The 21,836-nt window shown below is 41.7% G+C and overlaps 1 protein-coding gene across 3 annotated transcripts in view; it reads right to left on the bottom strand.

Annotated features, from left to right (window-relative positions):
* The window catches only part of spdl1 (spindle apparatus coiled-coil protein 1), a 39,122-nt gene extending 17,857 nt beyond the window's left edge, over nucleotides 1–21,265 (bottom strand). Inside the window, exons 1-7 of one of the 3 annotated variants that reach the window (XM_055648066.1) lie at nucleotides 21,137–21,265; nucleotides 12,480–12,662; nucleotides 11,690–11,866; nucleotides 8,816–9,010; nucleotides 4,255–4,404; nucleotides 3,259–3,357; nucleotides 1,827–1,937 (exon numbers count right to left, since the gene is read on the bottom strand). In XM_055648066.1, the coding sequence (XP_055504041.1) occupies nucleotides 1,827–1,937; nucleotides 3,259–3,357; nucleotides 4,255–4,404; nucleotides 8,816–9,010; nucleotides 11,690–11,866; nucleotides 12,480–12,653 (906 nt within the window). In that variant the 5' untranslated portion in view covers nucleotides 12,654–12,662; nucleotides 21,137–21,265. Of the gene's footprint in view, nucleotides 1–1,826; nucleotides 1,938–3,258; nucleotides 3,358–4,254; nucleotides 4,405–8,815; nucleotides 9,011–11,689; nucleotides 11,867–12,479; nucleotides 12,663–14,514; nucleotides 14,573–21,136 lie in introns of those variants that run through there. The other 2 variants (XM_055648067.1, XM_055648065.1) reach the window with 2 other exon arrangements.
* Between the last annotated feature and the right edge of the window lie 571 nt (nucleotides 21,266–21,836).

Raw genomic sequence — 21,836 nt, 5'->3', positions numbered from 1 at the left:
CAGGTCCCCGAAGGAACGGCATAGTGGACACAAAATCAATATTTGATTTCATAAGCCACAGCATAGATTAAAAGAGTAACCGGTAGGTGGGGTTATGGTACTGTTACTATTTAAAATACCATTACTACTATGGTACTATTTAAAATGTTACAATGGTTCAATAGTACTTTGTCACATGCACCAAAGTACAATGAAATTTTGTTTTTGCAGAGTTCAGTAAAAGTATTACTATTCATGAACGCAATAAGTACAAGTACATAGGTATAGTACACCGAGACAATACACAAGAATCAACATGTTTTGATGCCTTTTTCAAGATTAAAGTTTGAAAGATGTTATAAATGATAAATGTAGAGTTCTTGACTTCACCATAATGGCCCATTGTCCTAGTGGTGTAGCAGGGTTGGCCTGGGCAGGCAAAGTTGTTGCTGCTGCTGCTCTGTGTCACTGCAGGCTGTGTCCGATCCATGTACTCCGCCTCTTGGAACTGCGCCTGATCCAGTGAAGCCCCAGGCAGCTTGAGGGCCTTCAGCGGCCCACTCCACAATCCAGAAACGTCAATCATGATCTGTTCAGTCTTCTAACCTCGTAGGTAAGACTCCACTTGATTTACCGGCCCGTCTGTTTCCCTGCTTCTGCCACCGCACCCATCTTGAATTGTAACATTCGCAGTTGACCAACTCCTGCCGCCATTCTTCAGCCCTCGGTATGAGCAGGGCTTGGCGGCTTGCCTTTTGGGGGAAGGTTTCCTGATTCTGTAGCGGTGGGCCAGGCCTATTGCCAGGGGAAGGCGTGGCACCATGGTACTCAGGCTATAGAGTACTCTGTGCAGTTCTGGTCGCCACGCAAAAGGAAGACATATTTAACTGGTGAGAACGTACAGAAGATTGACTAGAATGTTGCCAGGGGTGGAGTAATTCATCCAAGAAACACTATAGACTAGGTTTCTTTTCTTTGGAGTAGAGATGGCTAAAGGAGTTGATGAATTTTACAAATGCATGAGGGGGATAAGAGAGAACCATTGCTCCCAACAGAGATGTCTAGATGCACAGAGAGCAAAATGCAATTTATGGAAATACTCAATAGTCGGGCAACCGAGAGAGAATGAAACAAGTTGCAGAGAAAGGAAGGAGCTGGCTGGAACAATGGGGGAAGTTTCCCTAAAGGGTGGCAAGCATAAGAGATTTAACACTCTTCCGATCATAATGCAAGCTGAAGGATTTCTGTACAGGTATATGAACCAATACTAAAGGAACATCTGAAAGAAGTGAAATTTGGTGATAAATGAAAAATAATTCTCAAAATGCAAGATAAGAAATGGAATGGATGATGTAAATTTGCTGAATTCAGGGTTAATTTTTGAAGCTTAAATGTGTCTCGTTAGGTGAGGAGGTCATAGTCATCGAGTGATACAGTGTGGAAACAGGCCATTCAGCCCAACTTGCCCACACTGGCCAACATGTCTCAGCCACACTAGTCCCATCTGCCAGCATTTGGTCCATATCCCTCCAAACCTGTCCTATCCAGAAGGTGCTGGAACAGATCACAAGATAGATACACTGGACCTAACAGAATGAGGTCCTGCATTCAATCATCAACTCCTTTAGCCATCTCTACTCCAAAGAAAACAAACCTAGTCTATAGAGTCTCTTGGACAAATTACTCCACCCCTGGCAACATCCTAGTCAATCTTCTTTACATTCTCTCCAATTGTGTAATAGTAGAAAGCAATTACCAAAATTAGTTTTTCCATCAATTTTAGAACCCTGAGTTCATGAATAAAGATAGTATCCTGGGAGTTACAGAAACTTGTTTTGAAGAAATACCTTCATTCTGTGTAGCTGTTGACGAGAAAATGCATGTTGCTTCTGCAGGGACTGGTACTGTACTCTCATACCAATAAGCTGTCTCTCCATCATTGCTCTACGATCTTCCACCTAGATGGAAAAAAAAGCATCAATCAATTGAAAAAGTTGTTATCATCCTGTCCTTCAACTGCTCTGGCATAACTAACACACAGGCATTAACAATCAAAGCTTGTTCCAGGAAATAAAGGGTAAGATGGTATTGGATAGAGTTGCTGATGGCAATGATCACTTCAACCAGGAAGAAAAGCATAACAATCTAACAAGAGCAGAAACCATCATCTATCATAATGACTTACAAGGACACTACACAGATTCATATAATTTTTTGGTGCGAAGAACGAATTCTGACATCTTCCAACTTCCCTTTTCCCAAATTTGCACATAGGAGCTCATATGACACCACTGTGGCTGGTTTGAAATAGCAATCAGCTTCAAATAATCAGATATAGACTTTGAGGAGGAGAACTTCTTCAAAGTAGACATACCTTGAGGAGATATAGACTTTGCAGTTCTGCAAAGAGTTCTTGCGCCTCCATTGAAAGTGACATATTCTTTAAAATGTATTCTAAATTAAATCTTCTAATATGCAGAATTCTACTGGCCCTTTATGCAGGGCTTTGACCTAGTTGATTGTTGATTCTGTTGTGATTAAGCAATGACGAATTTATAATAATTCAGAAACAAATCCCTCAATTTAATTATCACCATACTTACATGTACCAATCAAAGTGTGATCCTTATGTTGATTAAGGATAGGTACTAAATATCATAGAATGGACAAAATACTAAATGATCTGGTCACCATATTATAGAGAGGTGTAATTAAATTAAGGAAGATGATTCTGGGACTGGAGTGCTTGGGTTATAAGGAGACAGTGGATAGACTGGGATTGTTTTCCCTGGAATGAAGGAGGCTGATAAGTGATCTTATGGGTGTGCAGAAGAAGAAAAGAAGCAGGATCATACACAAGGTGGATGGCCACTGTCATTTTCGATAGGTAGTTATAGGTAAATTATTAGGCAATCATTAAAGATGAGAGGGGAAAGATTTAAATGAGACCCAAAAGGCAGCTTTTTCCACACAGAGCAAGGGGGGGCATATTGAATGAACTGCCAGAGATGGTGGAGGTGGGTTTGATTATAATGTTTAAGATATTTGGACATTATAGTATTTAAGACCAAGAAGACATACAGGCAAATAGGGCTACCCAGGAAGATGCTTTGATTGACAGGTTTTCGGAGAGTGCACATAAATCATAAAACTACTTAAAATGAACAACTTTTATTGTTCAGAAATACTTAACGTTATCTGAGATTATATCATCCGATTCTCAGATGGAACACGCTTGTTAAAAAACAGTTGTATTGGGAGATTTTTGCAATACCATACCTCAGCAAAAAGCGAGTTTCCTTTACTGTTGGGATCACGAGCCTCTTGCTCAGCTTGATCCAATTGGATCTGCAGATCCTGGTTAGCCACTCGTGCTTTCTGTATTAACACAAACATAAACAGCAAATCACTGCAAGAACTAAATAGAAAAACCTTGAAATGATTCATGTATATATACTTTTTGAGTATTCTTTCAGATTAAGAATGGGTCTGCAGCATTCTTATCTTACAACAATGCCCAGTGGAACAATTGTATGATCCGGCAAAAAAAAGTAAATATAAAGTGATAAAATATAATAATGAGTATTAAATTCCATTGTTCACTGCATATAGATAAAAAATAATTGATCCTCTCTTAATTAAAATGCTGCAAAACGTATCATTTGCTATGCAAACAATGTGATAAAGCAAATTGTCTTCAAAATCACGATTGAATGCAACATAAAAGTAAGCACAATATCACACCTAAAAATTTTATAAAGTTACAGAAACAGGTTGCTCAGCCGATAATGTCCATGTAACTATATAAAGCACCTATCTATACTAATTCAATTTACCAGCACTTGGTCTGTACCCATCCAGAATAATGTGCACATCACAATTAAAAAAAAAATGTTTTTATGTAATTATAGATGAATGCCTTGTGGACATTTGGGTTACAGTTTGGCATCATTTTATATTATCATGAGCTACATCAACAGAAAATTCTTAACCTGTAAATTTAGCTGGGTTAAATTGTTTGTCTGTGTTTGAACTGCAAGTAGGCAAAAATGCTGGAGAAACTCAGCGGGTGAGGCAGCATCCACGGAGCGAAGGAATAGGTGACGTTTCGGTGCTGCCTCACCCGCTGAATTTTTCCAGCATTTTTGTCTACCTTCGATGTTTCCCAGCATCTGCAGTTCTTTCTTAAACAGTGTTTGAACTGTGATCAGTTTTGGACCCGTGTACTTCATCTAGAATATACAATAGGTTTTAAAAATAAACAAATGTGATCACCTCCAATGCATTGCAGTATGAAACCGTCTCTTTCTCTTGTTCCTCTTTTTCCTCTTGTATTCGCTCAATCTTGCGTAGAAGATTATTATTAGCAAGTTCCAACTGTTCTTGGTGGTATATCATTTCATTAAAATCTTCCTGCAATTTTGCCTGAATTGGAGACAATAAAACATTTGAAATCAGGACTTCGCAACAAATGATTTTAAGTCCACTTTATTCTATGTTCTATAATCCTATGTTATGTCAGCATACCAAGAAAATGTCACAGCACAGATGCAGATCTGTATGTAGAGTATCTTGGATTTACAGTTAGTTTCTTTTCCATGCTATCATTCGTAGAAGTTCAGACCATATTGTATACATCTCATAGGGAAGACTGCGGAGGAGTTTATTTATTTAGATGCATTGAGTAAACACGTGCTACAAGTTGCAGAGGCGGTGAGTGTTGAGGGTCAAAGTGGTAGTGCAAATACAGGTAATATCTGTAAAATTACGGAGACTCAGGAAGTATTACTTTAAATGGTAATGAGCATCGCAAGAAGGGGGAATTAGATTTTTTCAAAACATTGCAATTCCAATTTAACAAAGGCTCATGTAAACCATATACATTGTGACATTATACTCATTTATTTAAAACTATGATTACTTACAACAGTTGTGAGAATTAATGACACATATATTAGTATATTATTCATTTTAGTTCTACAAAACAGAAAAATGTCACGGCACAGACTCAAATTCAGAGTTTTAAAGGACCAAATGTGAAAATTATGAAATAAATGTTATATTTCAATTGAACATTCATTTAGAATATAGTGCAATGCGTTTTCTTAACTGCCAGCATTGTTGCAGAGATAAGAAAAGCTAGTGTATCAATTCTGGCAACTGAGCTTGATTCCATCCTGTCAGCATATACACATTGATCTCCAAAAGACAATGTGGCACAGAAAACATGTTAGCCAAGAGCACTGAAGCCAATTGCAATGCGTGTAATCCAAAAGTAAAATACTGCACATTTAGGACAGAGATGAGGAAAAACCTTTTCACACTGAGAGTTGTGAATCTGTGAAATTCTCTGCCACAGAAGGCAGTGGAGGCCAATTCATTGGATGTATTCAAGTGAGAGATAGATATAGCTGTGTAAGAAGGAACTGTAGATGTTGGTTTAAACCGAAGATAGACACAAAAAGCTGGAGTAACTCAGCCGAACAGACAGCATCGCTGGAGAAGGAATGGGTGACATTTCGAGTCGAGACCCTTCTTCTCTTAAGGCTAATGGAATCAAGGGATATGGGGAGAAAGCAGGAACAGGGTACTTATTTGGATGATCAGCATTGATCATATTGAACAGTGGTGCTGGCTCAAAGGGTAAAATGCCCTACTACTGCACCTATTTTCTATGTATCTGTGCTGAAAAATCTGAAACAGAGTTAAGGTTTCAGATTAAAAAAAGACAAAGTACTGGAGTACCTCAGCGGGTCAGGAAGCATATCTGGAGAACGTGGATAGGTGATGCTTCAGGTTGGGACCCTGCTCCAGAGATGCTGCATGACCTGCTGAATTACTCTAGCACTTTGTCTTTCTTTGCACCTGCAGTATCTAAAGTTTCAGGCCGCAATGTTTCATCAGAACTGGGAACAGTTGGAGACAAGAATAGTTTTATGTTGGAGAAAAGGTTTGTGGGAAGAAAATGGCTCAGTTGCTGATAAAGAAGAAAGCTAGGAGAAAACAAATGACGAATGGCAATAACTAAATGAGAGGTATCAAAATTGGTGATTAACAATTAGCAAGTGATGTAAACAGGAAACCACAAATAAAGTCTGAAATTGTCAAGACCCAGACAGCATTAAAAAAAATGCACTTAGGAATAGTTGATTATCTGACATTGTTGAATTCACTATTGGGTCTGGATGACTGTAGCATGCCGTCAAAAGATAAGATATGGTTCCTCAAATTTATGTTGACCTTCGTCCCAGAAAGTTAAAATCTGAGGCAAAAATAGGAGCAGCAGAGGATTAAAGTGTCAGGTAACTGGAAAATATGGGAGAGGGGGGCGGGAGTCACTCTGAGATGGCTTTCTGAAGGGGTCAGTGGGGGCGCTGCGAGCCAGCTGCCCTGCCAGCAGCGTGTTAGTTTTTTCCACTTTTGTTTGGTTTTTTAGTGTGTCCCTATGTGTTTTTAACGTTTCTCAGTGTGGGGGGTGGTGTGGGGCTTAAGGGGGAAACTGCTTCGGTCGTCTCCTCTACAGCGAGGCGACTTTTTCCATGTTGCCTCCCTCGCCGCCTAACACAAAGGATCAGTGCGGCCTTTCCCAGTGACGTGCCCGGGGCTTCAGCAGCGGGGAGGGTTCCGTTCGCTGGCCCGAGGCAGCCTGCCGCCGGCAGTCTGCGGGGCTCGAGCTGGCGCAGCGTCCAGAGCCTGGGGTCCCTCATTGAGGACCCCGGAGAAGAGCTCCGACCCCTGGCCTGCAGCCTACTTGTAACCGCGGGCTTGGCGGGGACTTACCACCCTGAGCGGGATCCCTCGAGAGGAGCTCCGACCGCCGGCCCGCAGCCTACATCATCCAGACTGCGGACTGCGGTGCTTCCAACTGGCGCGGCGTCCGGAGCCTGGGGTCCTTCGTTGAAGACCCCGGAGGAAAGGAGCTCCGACCGGCGGCCCTGCGGTGCTTCTGGCTGCGGCGTGGCGGGGACTTTAGATCTTCGACCGCCAGCATGCGGCCTACACCATCTTGAAGCTGCGGTCTCCAATGGGGATGCACCGATTCAGGACTTACCATGTCTGGAGAAAATGGAGGAGGACTGACCAAACTTTGTGCCTTCCACTATAGTGATGAATGCTGTGGTGGATGTTTGTGTTAAATATTTGTGTATTGTACGTTCTTTTTTTTTTATTGTACCGCTGCTGGCAAGTTCATTTCACTGCACTTTATGTGCACGTGATGAATAAATCCGACTCGACTTCTGTGAAGATGGTCACCAAATTTGTATTTGGTTTCCACAGTGATGAAAACAGACTGTAAGCACCAAATGCAGTCTATCAAATCGGAGGACATCAGTGCTTTTTTTGTGTAGAAAATGGCGAATACACACAATTAATAAACATATGTCACGTGGCAAGAAAACAAAGTAATGTTGTTTAACATTTTGACAATGCTGGTATATCATATGGTGTGTACCATCACAACAATAAAACACCGGAGGAAATAAAAATAGCTGATTCTGCAGGAAATGATGCTCAGGACGCTATACAGTGCAATGGAAAAGGTGAGGGCTATGTCTTCTGCAGATGGATAAGATGGTGAGAGAAAATCTCCGTAGTCCTCACCTTTCACCCCATCAGCCGTCGCATACAACCCAGCACACCAACATTTTGCCACCTCCTACGGGATCCCACCGCGAGCCACATCTTCCCATTCCCACCCCTTTTTGCACAGATCGTTCCCTCCGCAACTCCCTGGTTAACTCATCCCTTCCCACCCAATCCACCCCCTCCCCAAATACTTTCCCCTGCAATCTCAGGAGATGCTAAAGCTGTCCTTATACCTCCCTCCCTCAACTACGTCCAAGGACCCCGACAGTCCTTTCAGGTGAGACAGACTCCTCGAAACTGATCTCTGTTCCCAGGTGTGTATCCTATATATAATGGCTAGGCAAACGTTTAGCTGAACACCTTCGCTCAACCCACCTTGGCCTACGCAATCTCCCGCTTGCTAAACACAAACTCCCCCATCCTTAGTAAACTTTCTGTCCTATCCTCCACTGTCAGTGAGGCCAAACCTAAACTGGAGGAACAGCGCCTCATATTTTGTTTGGGCAGCTTACAACCCAGCAGTATGAATATTGATTTCCCCAACTTCAAGTAACCATTGCTCTCCAACCCTCCCCACCCTAGTTCATTTTACTTTTTCTATACCTCGTTGTCACCTTCCCCATAGCCAACAATTAACCATCTACAATTCCTTTATAAGCATCTGCTCTGATCTGTTGTTTTCACCTTACACTTCCATATCTTTAATTTCCCCCTCCGCCGGACTCTCAGTCTAAAGCATCTACAGTTCCTTCCTACACATTATAACTGCATATGGCTGAAGAGGTTAACTTAGACAATACAAAAGATAAAAGGTTGGACACCTGCTGCATAAATAAGCCACTTGATCAGATTTATCTTTGCTTTTGTTACGTTACTGATAGCAAATTTAAAAACTGATAGCAAATTTGATTGTTTAAAACTTTGATTTTTTTCCCATATTATCTCATATTCAAGAACAATTGTTAAAATATTAAAAAACTTGGTGACAAAGTACACAACCAGTTGCTAAATACAATTACTGCAAAGTCCAATGAAGCGCAGGTTCGCAATTGCACCTTTTTAGTACGTCGAGCACCTAAATGTGCATGCAAAACCACATGTAATTTCTGTGGTGCTAAGAACAAACCTCCAGTGAACTTGTTTCTACTGACAATGTATTTGGGTAATCACAAAAGTAAAAGAACAGTTTTGTGCTTTCGTAATGCAAATTATTTATATGAAAATGTACTTCAGATATTAGATTCTCTACCTTTGCAGCTTCAAGTTCCATGTTCTCCACTTGTAGGCTCATCATTTCAGATGACATTGTTTCCTGCGCACGCTCAGATAGATTCCGCAATTCTTCAGTCTTAGTATTAAGTAGTTCACTTTGGTGATCCAGTTTGTGTCTCAGTTGTTTCTCACATAGCTGTGCTTCATCCAGCTCAGACTTCTGCTTTTCCAACTAGTAAACAGGCAATGGTTAAGAGTTAAAAGTGGCTCACCACATCACTTTTCCCTAAACCCATGGGAAGGTTTACTTTTGTAATTTAGTTATGAATCAAGATATTTACTTGATCGGTTGGTGTTAAGTAATAGGAATTGCATAATTTTGCTTAAAAATAAGTACAGGTGCACAACCTTTTATCCGAAAGCCTTGGGACCAGACACTTTTCGTAATTCAGAATTTTTCGGCTTTCGGAATGGAAGATTTTTAGCGTAGATTTTAACGGCTGGCGCAGTGGTAGAGTGCTCGGCTCATATCCGCAAGGTCGCGAGTTTGCGCCTCGATCCCGGCAGTTACTCGATCGCGAGTTTGAGTCTTCAATGTAGTTTTTTCTTGCAGAATAGGAGAGAATAGGGAGGGTTAGGCTGGGATCATTCTCTGCGAGATAATCTTAGTGCGGGAGACAAGTGTAGGAGAGGTGTACTGACTGTGTGGGCAGAACTTTGGAAGTGATTGCCCACCATTCTCAAAAGCCGCTGTGTCTCCCTGTCCCTCCAACTCCAGAGGAATCCGCTCCCCGATGCGCCGCTACGGCGACAAGTGGCAGTTCGCCCACAGCCCGAGCTGCGCCCCCTCATCCGCAACCCGGGTTCCTCTGGAGTTGGAGCGGGGCTGGGCTAGAGTTGCTGCTGGCTGTGAGTCTCTGGGATCTCCGTGCTTGCAGTCGGTGTCCCGTTGGTCCTGACGTCTCCGGTCACCCCTCTGGACTGGAGCTGAGACTGGGAACTGTACCGCCCTTGCCCCCTCCCTCTGCAACTGCAAACAACCCCACAGTTCCCAGTCTCAGCTCCTGTACAGGGGGGTGGCCGGAGATGTCGCAGCCCGAGCTGCGCCCCCTCATCCGCAACCTCAAGACCAAGACGCACCTTGCACACCATCAGCTTCGGTCCCTACGGGGAGCGTGTTCCTCGGGAATTGGAACGGGGCTGGGCTGCTGCTGGCTGTGGGTCTCTGGGATCTCCGTGCTTGCAGTGGGCCTGGGGGCCGGTGTCCCGTTGGTCCTGACGTCTCCGGTGATTGGCACTGGCTCCGACGTGAAGACAGTGCAAAGCCCCCACGCCGGTGCAATGGGCGGGGAGCTGGAGAGGGGAGGGAAGGGGTCACACACATGGCCTGGAAGCAGAGGGGTGTAGGTGGGGTGAAACTGAAGGGAGCGACAATTTGCTGCTGCCTGCACGCTGAGTTAAAAAGTTCTCATGCAAGACTCACGATACACTGTGTATCGTGAGTCTACCGTGGGAACGTTTTAACTCAGCGGGCAGGCAGCAGCAGATTGTCAATTATTAACCCTCCCGCGCAATATACCCTCACCTTCTCTTTTATGAATGGGGATTTAGTTCCCCTTTCTTCGAGGACCGACCGGAGGTTCCGCTGTCACCTCTGCGGGCCGCCCTCGGTGAACGTTTTCAAGGACCTTTCTTCAAGGACTGAAAAAATGTCGCTATTCGGAGGTTTTCGTTATTTGGAACTTCGGATAAAAGGTTGTGCACCTGTACCTAAATCTTAAATTCTTTACCTTCAAACAATACCAGAGAGAACCTGTATTTCAAATTATCACATCATTAAGTTTCAGATATCTCTCAAAAGTGCTGCTAATCTCTTTTAACTGCATTGACCTATCGTCAGTTAGGAAAACACATCCAGTTTAAAAATAAGCTATCAGACATATACATTTTCTTCCACATTTTTAAAAATAGAGGACTAACACTGAATAGTTCAGAGGTTCCCAATCCCTACCTGTCTGAAGAAGGGTTTCGGCCCGAAACGTCACCTATTTCCTTCGCTCCATAGACGCTGCTGCACCCGCTGAGTTTCTCCAGCAATTTTGTGTACCCCCTACCTGTTATAGTTTACTTTCGAGTGATTTCTTCTTTCTTCAACCTCTACCTGATTCTCCATTCTTATTACACAAATGTAAATAAGTGTTGGTTCTATAATGGCTCCCCTTTTAACTTTACCTCAATACTCCAGCGATGCCAGAAAAATGTAGTTCTTGGCTAATTACACACCTCCCAACAAAACACATTATATTTAGACTATACTGATTAGACGAATAGTTCTAAGGTCCTCAAAAGTAAATAAGTTAAGCCTCTTGCTGATTTTGCAGTGGTTTAAATAACGCACATCAACAAAAGAAAACAAGATCTTAAAAGTCAATGGTACAACAACTCTACATTCCCAGCTTTGGTTTTGCTGTGAATAATGGTTGAAGGAAAAAATATAGTCAGATATGCCAGTGAAGAGAAGGAATATTATATTCAAAAGCAATTAAAAGACACTTTAATGGTCCTTGTTAAATAGTGTGGGCAATCACAACCTTTGTACAATCTTGTACCTGAAACAATTAAGATAGTCGCAAGAGTCCAGTTTCAACAAACACTCACAATGTCACTCAGGAGTTACTGATTCACCTCATTATTTTATGCCACTGAAGAACAAGACATTTTTGTGATCTGCCAGTAAAGCTTTATTTTTTAAGACTGCTACATCTCAAATGCAAAACACAATTTGTGAAGAATGAGTGTTTGAAAGACCCAATGAAAAGCTGCCAGCTAATGATTCAATTTCCTTAAGATCTCCTTAAAATAAGAAACTGTGTTAGATATCCAACGAGAGACAAGTGTTTGAATATCATACCTTGCTCTTCAACTCATTAATTTCACGAGTGTGAATTCTTTCCACTTGTTCCAGTTGTTGACTCAGTTGTGTTTTTTGTTGCTGTTTGATGCTCTCAATATCTGAACTCTGACTTTCTAACATACGGTTCTTCAGCTCAACTTCTCGCTGCAATGAATATTTCTCTTGCTCCAGGAGCTGTTTAAAGGATACAGATTTTTTTTTTAAAATAAGAACATTTTCTCCTCCTAGTACAAAGTATAAGCATACGATTCATACTTTTATGTAATTAATCTTGGAGAAGCTTGACAACTGGCTATACATTACTATGAAACATAACAGCCACATGATAAAACATAACAGAAGGGAGAGTGGAAGTAGATCTACTTGATTTAAGCACACATACCCAAGAACAGGTTTTGTAAATGCTTAAGGATGACACAGTAGAGTTTGTGCCTCATAGCATCGGAGATTCAGGTTCGATCCCGACCTTGCTCTGTCTGTGTGGAGTTTGAACGTTCTCACACGGGTTTATTCCCACTTTCTAAAACGTGTGGGTTTGGAGGTTAATTGGCCTCTGGAAATTACCCGAAGTGTGTAGGGAGTGGATGCGAAAGCTTGATAACATAGAACTAGTGTGAACAGGTTAATCAGCATGTACTTGGTGGGCTGAAGGGCCTATTTCCTTGCTGTATCTCTGAACCAAACCAGTAGAAAATGTTTTCTTAGCTCAAACACTTGTTTGCAATGTATCATTCCAAAAGTTCCTTGCCAATTTGTTGGTCCTAAATTAAGTAACCACTATACATACCTCTCTGGCAGCAGCAAATTCATTTGTCACTTCTATCAATTTGTTGTCCAACTCAGCCTCATTTTTCAACAGCTCTAGTCCATACTGAGCTGCCTTCATCCTCTCACTTTCCGATTCCTGCAGCTGCTGCCGAAGCTGCTGGTTTACCTCTTCCAACTCTGCAATAGTTGCCATTTTGGAAAGCTGCAAAGTAACAAGGTGAGATTAATGTCATTTTTGCTACTAAAACTTCAGAATGGATATGGAGATAGAAATAAATTGCAGGTCTACAGATGAATCTAAAAATTAAGTACATGTAATTTAGAGAAACAATTTAATGGATGGCAAAAAGCCATTTCGTTAAAGCCAGGCATATCACCAATTATGAAGCATTATTTAAAAAATGTAAAACAGCAATTTTCAGAATTAAAGGCCAATTCCAACTGTTAAACATAGCATTATTGTGCTGAAACCTAGGAGCGGGTCTGGATTCTCTAGGCAACTGAAGGTCTGTACTTAGGACCGACATACTCCAGTACCGAAACATTTGTAATACAAACAATATTCAACTAATATGCAAAATCTAATTCTCATTCTTGAATATCAAACCTTAACAAAAATTTAAATCTGAAGTTGCTCATACGTATTTATTGATAACCCTCATTATAAATGGCCATGGGGAGGGTGCGGTAGGAAATAGCATCAAATGTCAAACTCGTCTTCAGTCTGAAGGTCTCAACCCAAAACATCACCCATTCCTTCTCTCCAGCGATGTCGCCTGTCCCGCTGAGTTATTCCAGCATTTTGTGTCTATCTTTGGTTTAAACCAGTATCTGCAGTCCTTCCTACACAGGTAAATGGGCTAATTTTTTTTTAAAGCATGTAAAAAGTGCTGTTGGCAACAGCAAGTGGACCAAAGGCCTTCAGGGAGTGCTAGTGATGGTTTGTAGGATCAAGCCTAACCAGAAGCTCAAGTTGTTGCGCATGGTTATTCAGCTTCACGTGATGGCTGCCAGATCATTGAACTGTAAATGGTAAGGACAGTTGCAGGAGGAACAGTAAATGGCAAGGGCAGTTGCAGATAGCTGTCTCACCAAGCATGCTCTGGCACATGCAAGTATTATTTGTGCACTGAGACAAAGTGATTTATCTACTATCTATCTATATTACTAAAACTCTGTTCTTGACTGGTTTTGGCTTTCTGTGCTGCGGTTTCCGAGAGTACGCCGCCACCTACGGCCATCATTTTTGGCAACCTCGCTCAGAGCCCCCCTCCGACGTGTGTGTGCCGAGGATTTGTCCCGTCGATGAAAATTGACAGAGATATTAATGTTTTTACAACATTCCCCATTCGCTGCCCCTGCTGGAGGGAGGGAAAGGAACTATAAAACCAGGAAGTGGTGTGCCTCAATCAGTCTCTGCAAGTGGTGTGCCTCAATCAGTCTCTGCAAGTGGTGTGCCTCAATCAGTCTCTGCAAGTGGTGTGCCTCAATCAGAGCTTTGAATGACACTGACAAATGTCTACAGCACTGTGAGTACCCTTAATTTGGTTTGACAATGAAAATATGGTTAGAGGTAAAAAAGCACTGCCTGTAAATGGATGTTTGGGTTTGGGTTCAAGTAAAAAGGCACTCTCTCTCCCCCCCCCCCCCCCTCCTCTCCTCTTTCCCCCCCCTCCCTCTCCTCTTCCCCCCCTCTCCTCCAATCCCCCCCTCTCCGCCCCACCGTCCCTCCCTAAAACCCCCCCTCCCCCCCACACCACACCCCTACCCGCTCCCTGCTCCCCACCTCTCCCCGCCCTCTCTCACCCCCCTCTCACCCCCCTCTCTCCCTCTCTCTCCCCCCCTCCTCCCCTCTATTAGCGTGAGTGCTGTAGTTAGTGTGTGATGCTGCATGCCCCCCCCCCCACAACCGCACGTTGGGGGAACAGCCCCAACGGGTCTGCACTTGGTCTAGTATTCTATAAAAACTGGAGCAACTATCATAATCATCAGTGTATCCTGGATGGCAAGCACCAAATTTAATCCAAAAGTAGGCTACTGAAGAAAGCTCTCACCATTTGCACACATTCATAAAACGCTGCCAAACACTTCTCCAAGGATCTTTGAGAAACAGTTTTAAGTCTCTTCTGTGATCAAACACAATGGGGATATTACAACAAACAAAAATGGAAACCAAGGCTCCACTGGAACAATGAGATGTACACCACCATCTCAACTGGAAACTTGTGTATTTAACCACAAGTCACACTACCCTGGTAAATAGCGAACAAGTTCTAGTATTTATCTCAATTAAAAATAACATTTTATATTACTTTCTGAATTAATCAACAAAAAACCCCAATATGGTGAGATTTTCCCAGACAAACCATTTTCAATATTTTAAATCACCCAATATTCTGTAACCGAGTAAACTTGAAAATTCAAATCCCTGCAGTACACATTTAAAACCCACATAAATTGTAGAACTAGATCAAACGCTCGTTCACATCATACTGTCCTGTTCCAAGCAACCAAAATTGAAAATACATACAAAAAGTGATGCAGCTTGATTGGCACTTACGAAAATTTTGATTTTCATAAAAGAGGCCCTGGTATTTAGCATGATCGTTTAGTTTTCAGTACATACAGGAGCTCAAATATTTCAGCACAAACTCACTGATTATAATTTTTCAGATAACACTAGTTTTCTCTAAGTTACGTAGATTCCAACCAACAATGAAATACCCAAGTACACAGTTATTATTATTAAAATATTTTGGTGCCATACCAGCTTTGCCGGCCAGATCAGAAAAGGAAACTTTGGAAAGCAAGAAACAAGGCATTATACTTCCACAGACCAACAAAGCTGGCAATGCAACATGTCCTGTTAAATATATGGCTGAATGATCCTTTGATCAGCTTTAATGCTGCTTGTCCAGTCTTCAAGATGCTGTCAAATGAATTGTGCAGTGGTTACACGTGCATGGATTACAAATCAACAGCTACAAGCCTGAATATAAACTCAATTCTATTTCTACCACAACGACAAATTAAAACCATTCAGCTTGCATATATTGCTAATAAGCATAATAAATTCTGCAATGTAATTAATGTGCATGATCCTCAAAAAACATTGACTTGTCAAGATTAGTGCAACTCAACTTCTAATTGCACACAAAAGATATGGTAATATTGAACTTTATGCTTCCAGTGTCCTTTCTGCATTGTCCAAACTAGGTAAAATGTTCTCTCACAATAACTATTCCCAACAAATATTTAAATCATTCGTAATTTCAAATTACTTCACTCTCACCAATTTATTGTATGCTGTGCAACATAAAAGTGTTAATATCCCTAGATCATGGGAGTAAAACCCACCATATTAATGAATGCATTCTACTTTGTGCTCTTTAACACAGAGGCTTTTGTGCTTTAAAAACTTTTAGCAAGTCTGTGCTTGTAAGTAAGAACCAATGCACATTGGAGCACAAAACAAGCAAAATTACATTGTGGGAGAGAGTTTATTTCCTGATAATTTGAGAGATCACAATCTCTGCCTGGTAACTTCTGAATTTTAAGTATAAGCTCTTCAATGTATTGAACTTCCCTTGTGAATAAACAAGTAACCCAAGGTAAATATCCAAGGCCTCAATCTGCTTATATTTGTGCAGTAACATAGAATAGCAAATCATATCCCTAATTTACCATCTAGATTTCATATTAGATGACTACATTTTATTGGACAACCAAGCAGCTTGTAACTAGCAGTTATCAATACTATTGAAAAGATGACAAGCATCATTAAACTGACATATACTTTTGAATGCAAGCCCAAACTGCAATGCAAGCATAGATGGCAATCAATGGAATCTTAATTCCTCACGTTCTAAGTTCCTTTCATTTCCTAATCAGGCAGGCAACAATGTCACAGACCAAATATTTTAATGTTAAATCCTAACTATTTTGTGAAATGTCCTTATGCAGGACCAGAATTTACACAATTTACAGTAAATAATAGTTCCAATTAACATTATGCAATAATTATGCTAAGCATGATCTCAATCACAAACATTTGTAAAAAAACAAGATGTGGAATGTGTGATCACTTACTATTAACACTCCAAATTGATTACATTTTACATGAATTAATTATACTATGGGATGCAAGCAGAATCCTGCACGTGGTGCATCCCAGGCAATGCGGACGACAGAAACAGTACCACAGTGACTGACTGAAGTAGCCAATTCTGCAACCACCGACCGTCAACCATCACTGACCGACCGGAAAGACATGATATAGAAGATGGCCGGACATGAGGAAGAATTATACTATATGAAACTAAAGGAATTTTGATAATGGAGAGATGTGTGTGCGCATCGGGTGCATTTTCAGAATAGGGTTATCATGGAATTTTGGTGCAGGTGACCTCTGTGATAAGGGGAGGGGGTGTTGAGTTCCTACGAAATGGCCCTTATCACATATTTCCGTAACACAAAGCCACACCATCTATGCCTACGTCAAGAAAATGAGGGGTTAAAAACAATTATTCCCTGGTTGTTTGACTTTGATGCCCCTACCATGGAACAAAAGATTTTTACTATCTACGATACATTAGAACTTTATCCCAAGAGGGAAATTGATCTGCCAAGAGTCATAAAAACACAAAATACATGAAGCATGAAATTAAAGTGACGAGTGGAATGGCTTGGGGGGGATGTGCAAAGATTGGGATGGGAGGAGGGGAGTCCTTCTCAATCTACCGCATGACAGAAGGGGGAGGAGTTGTAAAGTTTGATAGCCACAGGGAAGAAGGATCTCCTGTGGCGTTCTGTCCTGCATCTTGGTGGAACCAGTCTGTTGCTGAAGGTACTCCTCAGGTTGACCAGTGTGTCATGGAGGGGGTGAGCTGTATTGTCCAGGAGGCACCGCAGTTTAAGGAGCATCCTCCCCTTCAAAACCACCTCCCATGAAACCAACTCCACCCCCAGGATGGAACCAGCCTACCTGATCAGTTTGTTGATCTTATTGGTGTCCACAACCTTCGCGACTAACTAGATCCCTTAAATCGTATCTATATTTATTGGGTTACTCCCTCAGCTTCCATTGCTCTACAGAAAACAAAGCCAGCCTACCCAATCTCTCACCATAACTGAAACCAATAAAGTTGCAATGTAACATCCCAACTTTTATATTTTATGCCCCGACTTAAGGCACACAAACCATATGGGTTCATTACTCCATCCATCCATATTGCCACTGTCAGGAAACTATGGAGTTGAACCTCAAGCTCCCTCTGTTCATCAATTTCCCCTTTCATTGTTGTACATTACCCAATATTCCATTGTGACCTATAAAATGCTTGGAAATTTCTCTGAGGCTAATGAATCTCTATAATTCTGTGCCTATTTAAAGAGTAGATAAATACATGAAAGATCAGGGACTCGACAGTTATGGGCAACTGACACTGAAGAATTGGAGGCCATCATAGATCAGCCACAATCATATTGAAAGATAGGACAGGCTTGACGGATCAAATGGTCTACTCCTGCTCCTTTTACTTGTGCTTTGTTGATCTTCCCCTACATGTTCTTATTTTTCATTTGTATCTACATGTCCCATTGACAAAGAGTTGTAATACACAGGAAAAAGCTTTTCAGCCCACCATGCGTATGACAATCAAGAATTTGTCTACACTGATGGAATTTACCAACACATGGTTAGTAGCTTTTTTTATATTTTAATCACACTCTTGAGGTTCCTCCTCAGATTCTCTCAAAACCTCCTATCCCTTTTCCTAAATCTATTCCCATTGGCTTTAGACACTTCTGCTACAGAGAAAAAGTGTGCTCTTATTTATGCCTTTATGTAATTTATGTAAATTTGAGCACTTCAGCCAAGTCTTTACAATCAGTCTCCTCTACTGCAAGGAAAACAAACCCAGCCTATCTAGATTTTTCTCATAACTGAAATGCACCATTCCCGGCAACCTTAAGATGAAGCTCTGGTGCACTCTTTCCAGTGCAATCATATCCTTCTGTTTGGCAATCAGAACTGCACACAGTAGTCCAGATGTGACCTTAGTATTTCATAAAGTTGCACCAAAAGCTTACTGCTCTTACATTCTACACCCCAGCTAATGAAAGCAAATATTCCATATGGCTCCTTAACCACCAGAGCTGCCACTCTGAGATCCTTGGGGTTGTACACCAAGGCTCATCGACATTCCCTTGAGGTCCATTGTCCTGCTCTTCTCAGGTTACCAACCTATCAACATCATTCTTTAACCGAAGACCAGCTTCTGAACTACCAATACTATGGCGGGACTGACATATGATGAAAGAATGGATCGACTGGGTTTATATTCACTGGAATTTAAAAGGATGAGAGGATATCATATAGAAACAAGCATAATTCTATTAGACAGGCTAGATGCAGGAAACATTTTCCTGATGTTGTGGGAGTCCAGAACCATGGGTAACAGTTTAAGAATAAGGGGTAGGCCATTTAGCACTGAGATGAGGAAAAACTTTTTCACTCATAGTTGTGAATCAGTGGAATTCTCTGCCACAAAAGGCAGTGGAGGCCAATTCACTAGATACTTTCAAGAGTTAGATGGAGCTCTTAGGGCTAACGGATGATCAGCCATGATCATATTGAAGGGCGGTGCAGGCTCGAAGGGCTGAACGGCCTACTCCTGCGCCGATTTTCTATGTTTCAACTGCAGTTATACTCATAACAAAAGCTAGTTAATAAACACAAAATCAATACATGCTAACAGGTATTTATACTGCCATAATTCTGAATATTACGTTGCTGGTAAATGTTTAACATGTATTAAACAATAAGCAATGTCTCAAACACATAAAATCTTCACTGCTAAGAACTACACTGATGGTCCTAATGCTAAAAAGAGAAAATGACCGAGTTTTAATCTTAAAGAACTATCTTTTTACCTGCCACCAATTTACCCACAATTAACACAAAACCACTGCAATATGCCCTCATTAATTCAATCTTAGCATAGTGGTAGGGTGGAAGGAGTAGCACAGAATTATCTTAAACATACGTAGGCCTTAGCTAGGTTTATGGGTCATTGCAGAATTCTATGTATACAATAATTTGAACTTCTGCAGTTAAGCTCAATATTGGAATTTTCGATATCTTATTCGGAGAGCCAAAACTTTTCAAGAAGATTATAATACCAGGCTATCTCTGGATTAGGTTTCTTTGGATGTACACGCAAAAAGTCCAGGAGCTGCATTTTAAAATCAAGTAAAGATAATAATTTCTTGCTTAATTTTTGTGTACCCTCTTGCTTAATATACCGATTTTAGATGAGGCTCTCATGTGAATCTAATGGCACGTGCAAATAAGGGCCGAACTTCATCGCCTTCTCAACCTCATTTCTACAACCCCTATAAGAGCCATTCATTTTAATCTTTTCAATTAACAATGTGCCTGTGGTTGCAAAGGGAACATTTGACAGAGGCTAACAGTTTGCAAACACCGTTGCTATATTTTTAGAGTTAACGGCTGCAATAAAACGGCTGGAGGTAACCATCCGTTGAAATTAAGAAAAAGTGGGTATTCGTGGCACAATAAAATCTTGGTTGAGGACAGAGATGCAAGCTGATTGAGGTTAGACCCTAATATTTAAGAATGAGCAGATTTTTCTTCAATGGAAAAAGGGGAGAATGTAGAAGCAGATTGAATGACGATGTGAAGTGGTCCTGATACCAATAGACATGACAAACAGGCTGCGGACCGGCATTTTAACCGAGAGCTTGGTGTAAACATCCCTACAGAAAGGGAAACCTTGCTCATTCTTAGGAAAATTACACATAGACGTTCATCTAATTTTTACATAGGCTGATCTGGATAACATAGTAAACAAATAATACAGTCCCGCAAAAGTATACCGATTGGGTGCACCATTTGCGTGTACGTTAATCTGCCTTACTTTCCCCTGCCATCCGCAATGCTGTTTTTTTTAACAGCACTCCAATTGGTTTGGGAATGAATGATAGCTGCCCGGTGGCCGGATAGCCCATCCGAACCAAACGAACTATTGATCTTTGAGAGGTCGGCAACCGTTTAATTGCTTGCAATAACACGAATGAAGATATCTCGCTGCAATGTTTACCGATTCCTGACACCGCATCTACTGACGATGTGATTTTTAGTACATGGGAACGAATTGCAGATGCTGGTTTACACCGAAGATAGACACAAAATGCCGCAGTATCTCAGAGGGTCAGGCAGCATCTCTGGAGAAAAAGGAATATGTGATGGTCTGAAGAAGGGTCTCGCCCCGAAACGTCACCCATTCCTTCTCTCCAGAGATACTTGCTGCCAGTCCCGCTGAGTTACTCCAGCATTTTGTGTCTATCTTCGGTGATGTTTCGGCTCGGGAGAGGTAAACCTTTGGCATTGGTTACCCGAGGCTAGGAGCTCTCGGATGGTGAATGCGGGATATGCTGACCAAAAGATTATGCTGACCATTGACGCGCTGCCTGCAAGCCGGCTCTCCGCCTGCAAACCCGCCCGCACACACGCTCGGCCCAAAGGCCACACTATCCCCGCAAGTGGCGCGAGTGAGAAAGAGAGAATCTATGTAAAAGCGACCGGCACTAACACACACACAAATACAAATGAACGGCTAGGGGGCCAGATTGCAATGGGAGCAATTGTTTTACCTGAGAGCCGGTGCAGCGCCGGGTCAGGAGGAGGAGGAGGACGACGAGGAGCAGCAGCAGCGCGCTCTGCAACCGCCTTCCCCTCGTGACCAGTTTGAACTGGGCACGTTCCACAGGGCCAGCCAATCAGGGCGCTGCGCTCCCCCCATCCCTCCCCCACCAGTTCAGGTTAGAGCAGCGCGGAAACAGGCCATTCGGCCCACCGAGTCTGTGCCGACCATCGACACACTATACACTATGAACATTTAACACCCATACCAAGCAAACCTGTACGTCTCTGGAGTATGGGAGGAAACCGAAGATCTCACGCAGTGAAACCCACGCATGTCACATGGAGAACGTACGAACTCCGAAGAATTAGGAATGTTTCAACATTTTGAGATTTTAAAACCAAGCCTGTAATTTATCCCATCAGATAAAGCATAAAAATGACTTTAATATGACATCTAATTCACTTTCATATCTTCAGTATTAAAAAGGTTATGGTCATTTTCATACTCGGAAATTAGCATCTTGTTCCCTCATTGCTTTTCCATTAATTTAACACCAAAGCTGTGATCGAGGACAGTCAATTGACATAAAAGACAATCTTTGTTAAAAAATAAGAGAACTGAATTACATTTTCAGTTATTAGATTGAAGCATTCTGAAACAAATATGATGCATTTTACTTGGATGACCTGAAATTAAAGCATATAATT

Source organism: Leucoraja erinacea, chromosome 16, assembly GCF_028641065.1.
Source record: "Leucoraja erinacea ecotype New England chromosome 16, Leri_hhj_1, whole genome shotgun sequence".
Taxonomy (NCBI): Eukaryota; Metazoa; Chordata; class Chondrichthyes; order Rajiformes; family Rajidae; genus Leucoraja; species Leucoraja erinaceus.
This window is presented reverse-complemented; position numbering and strand designations above follow the sequence as displayed.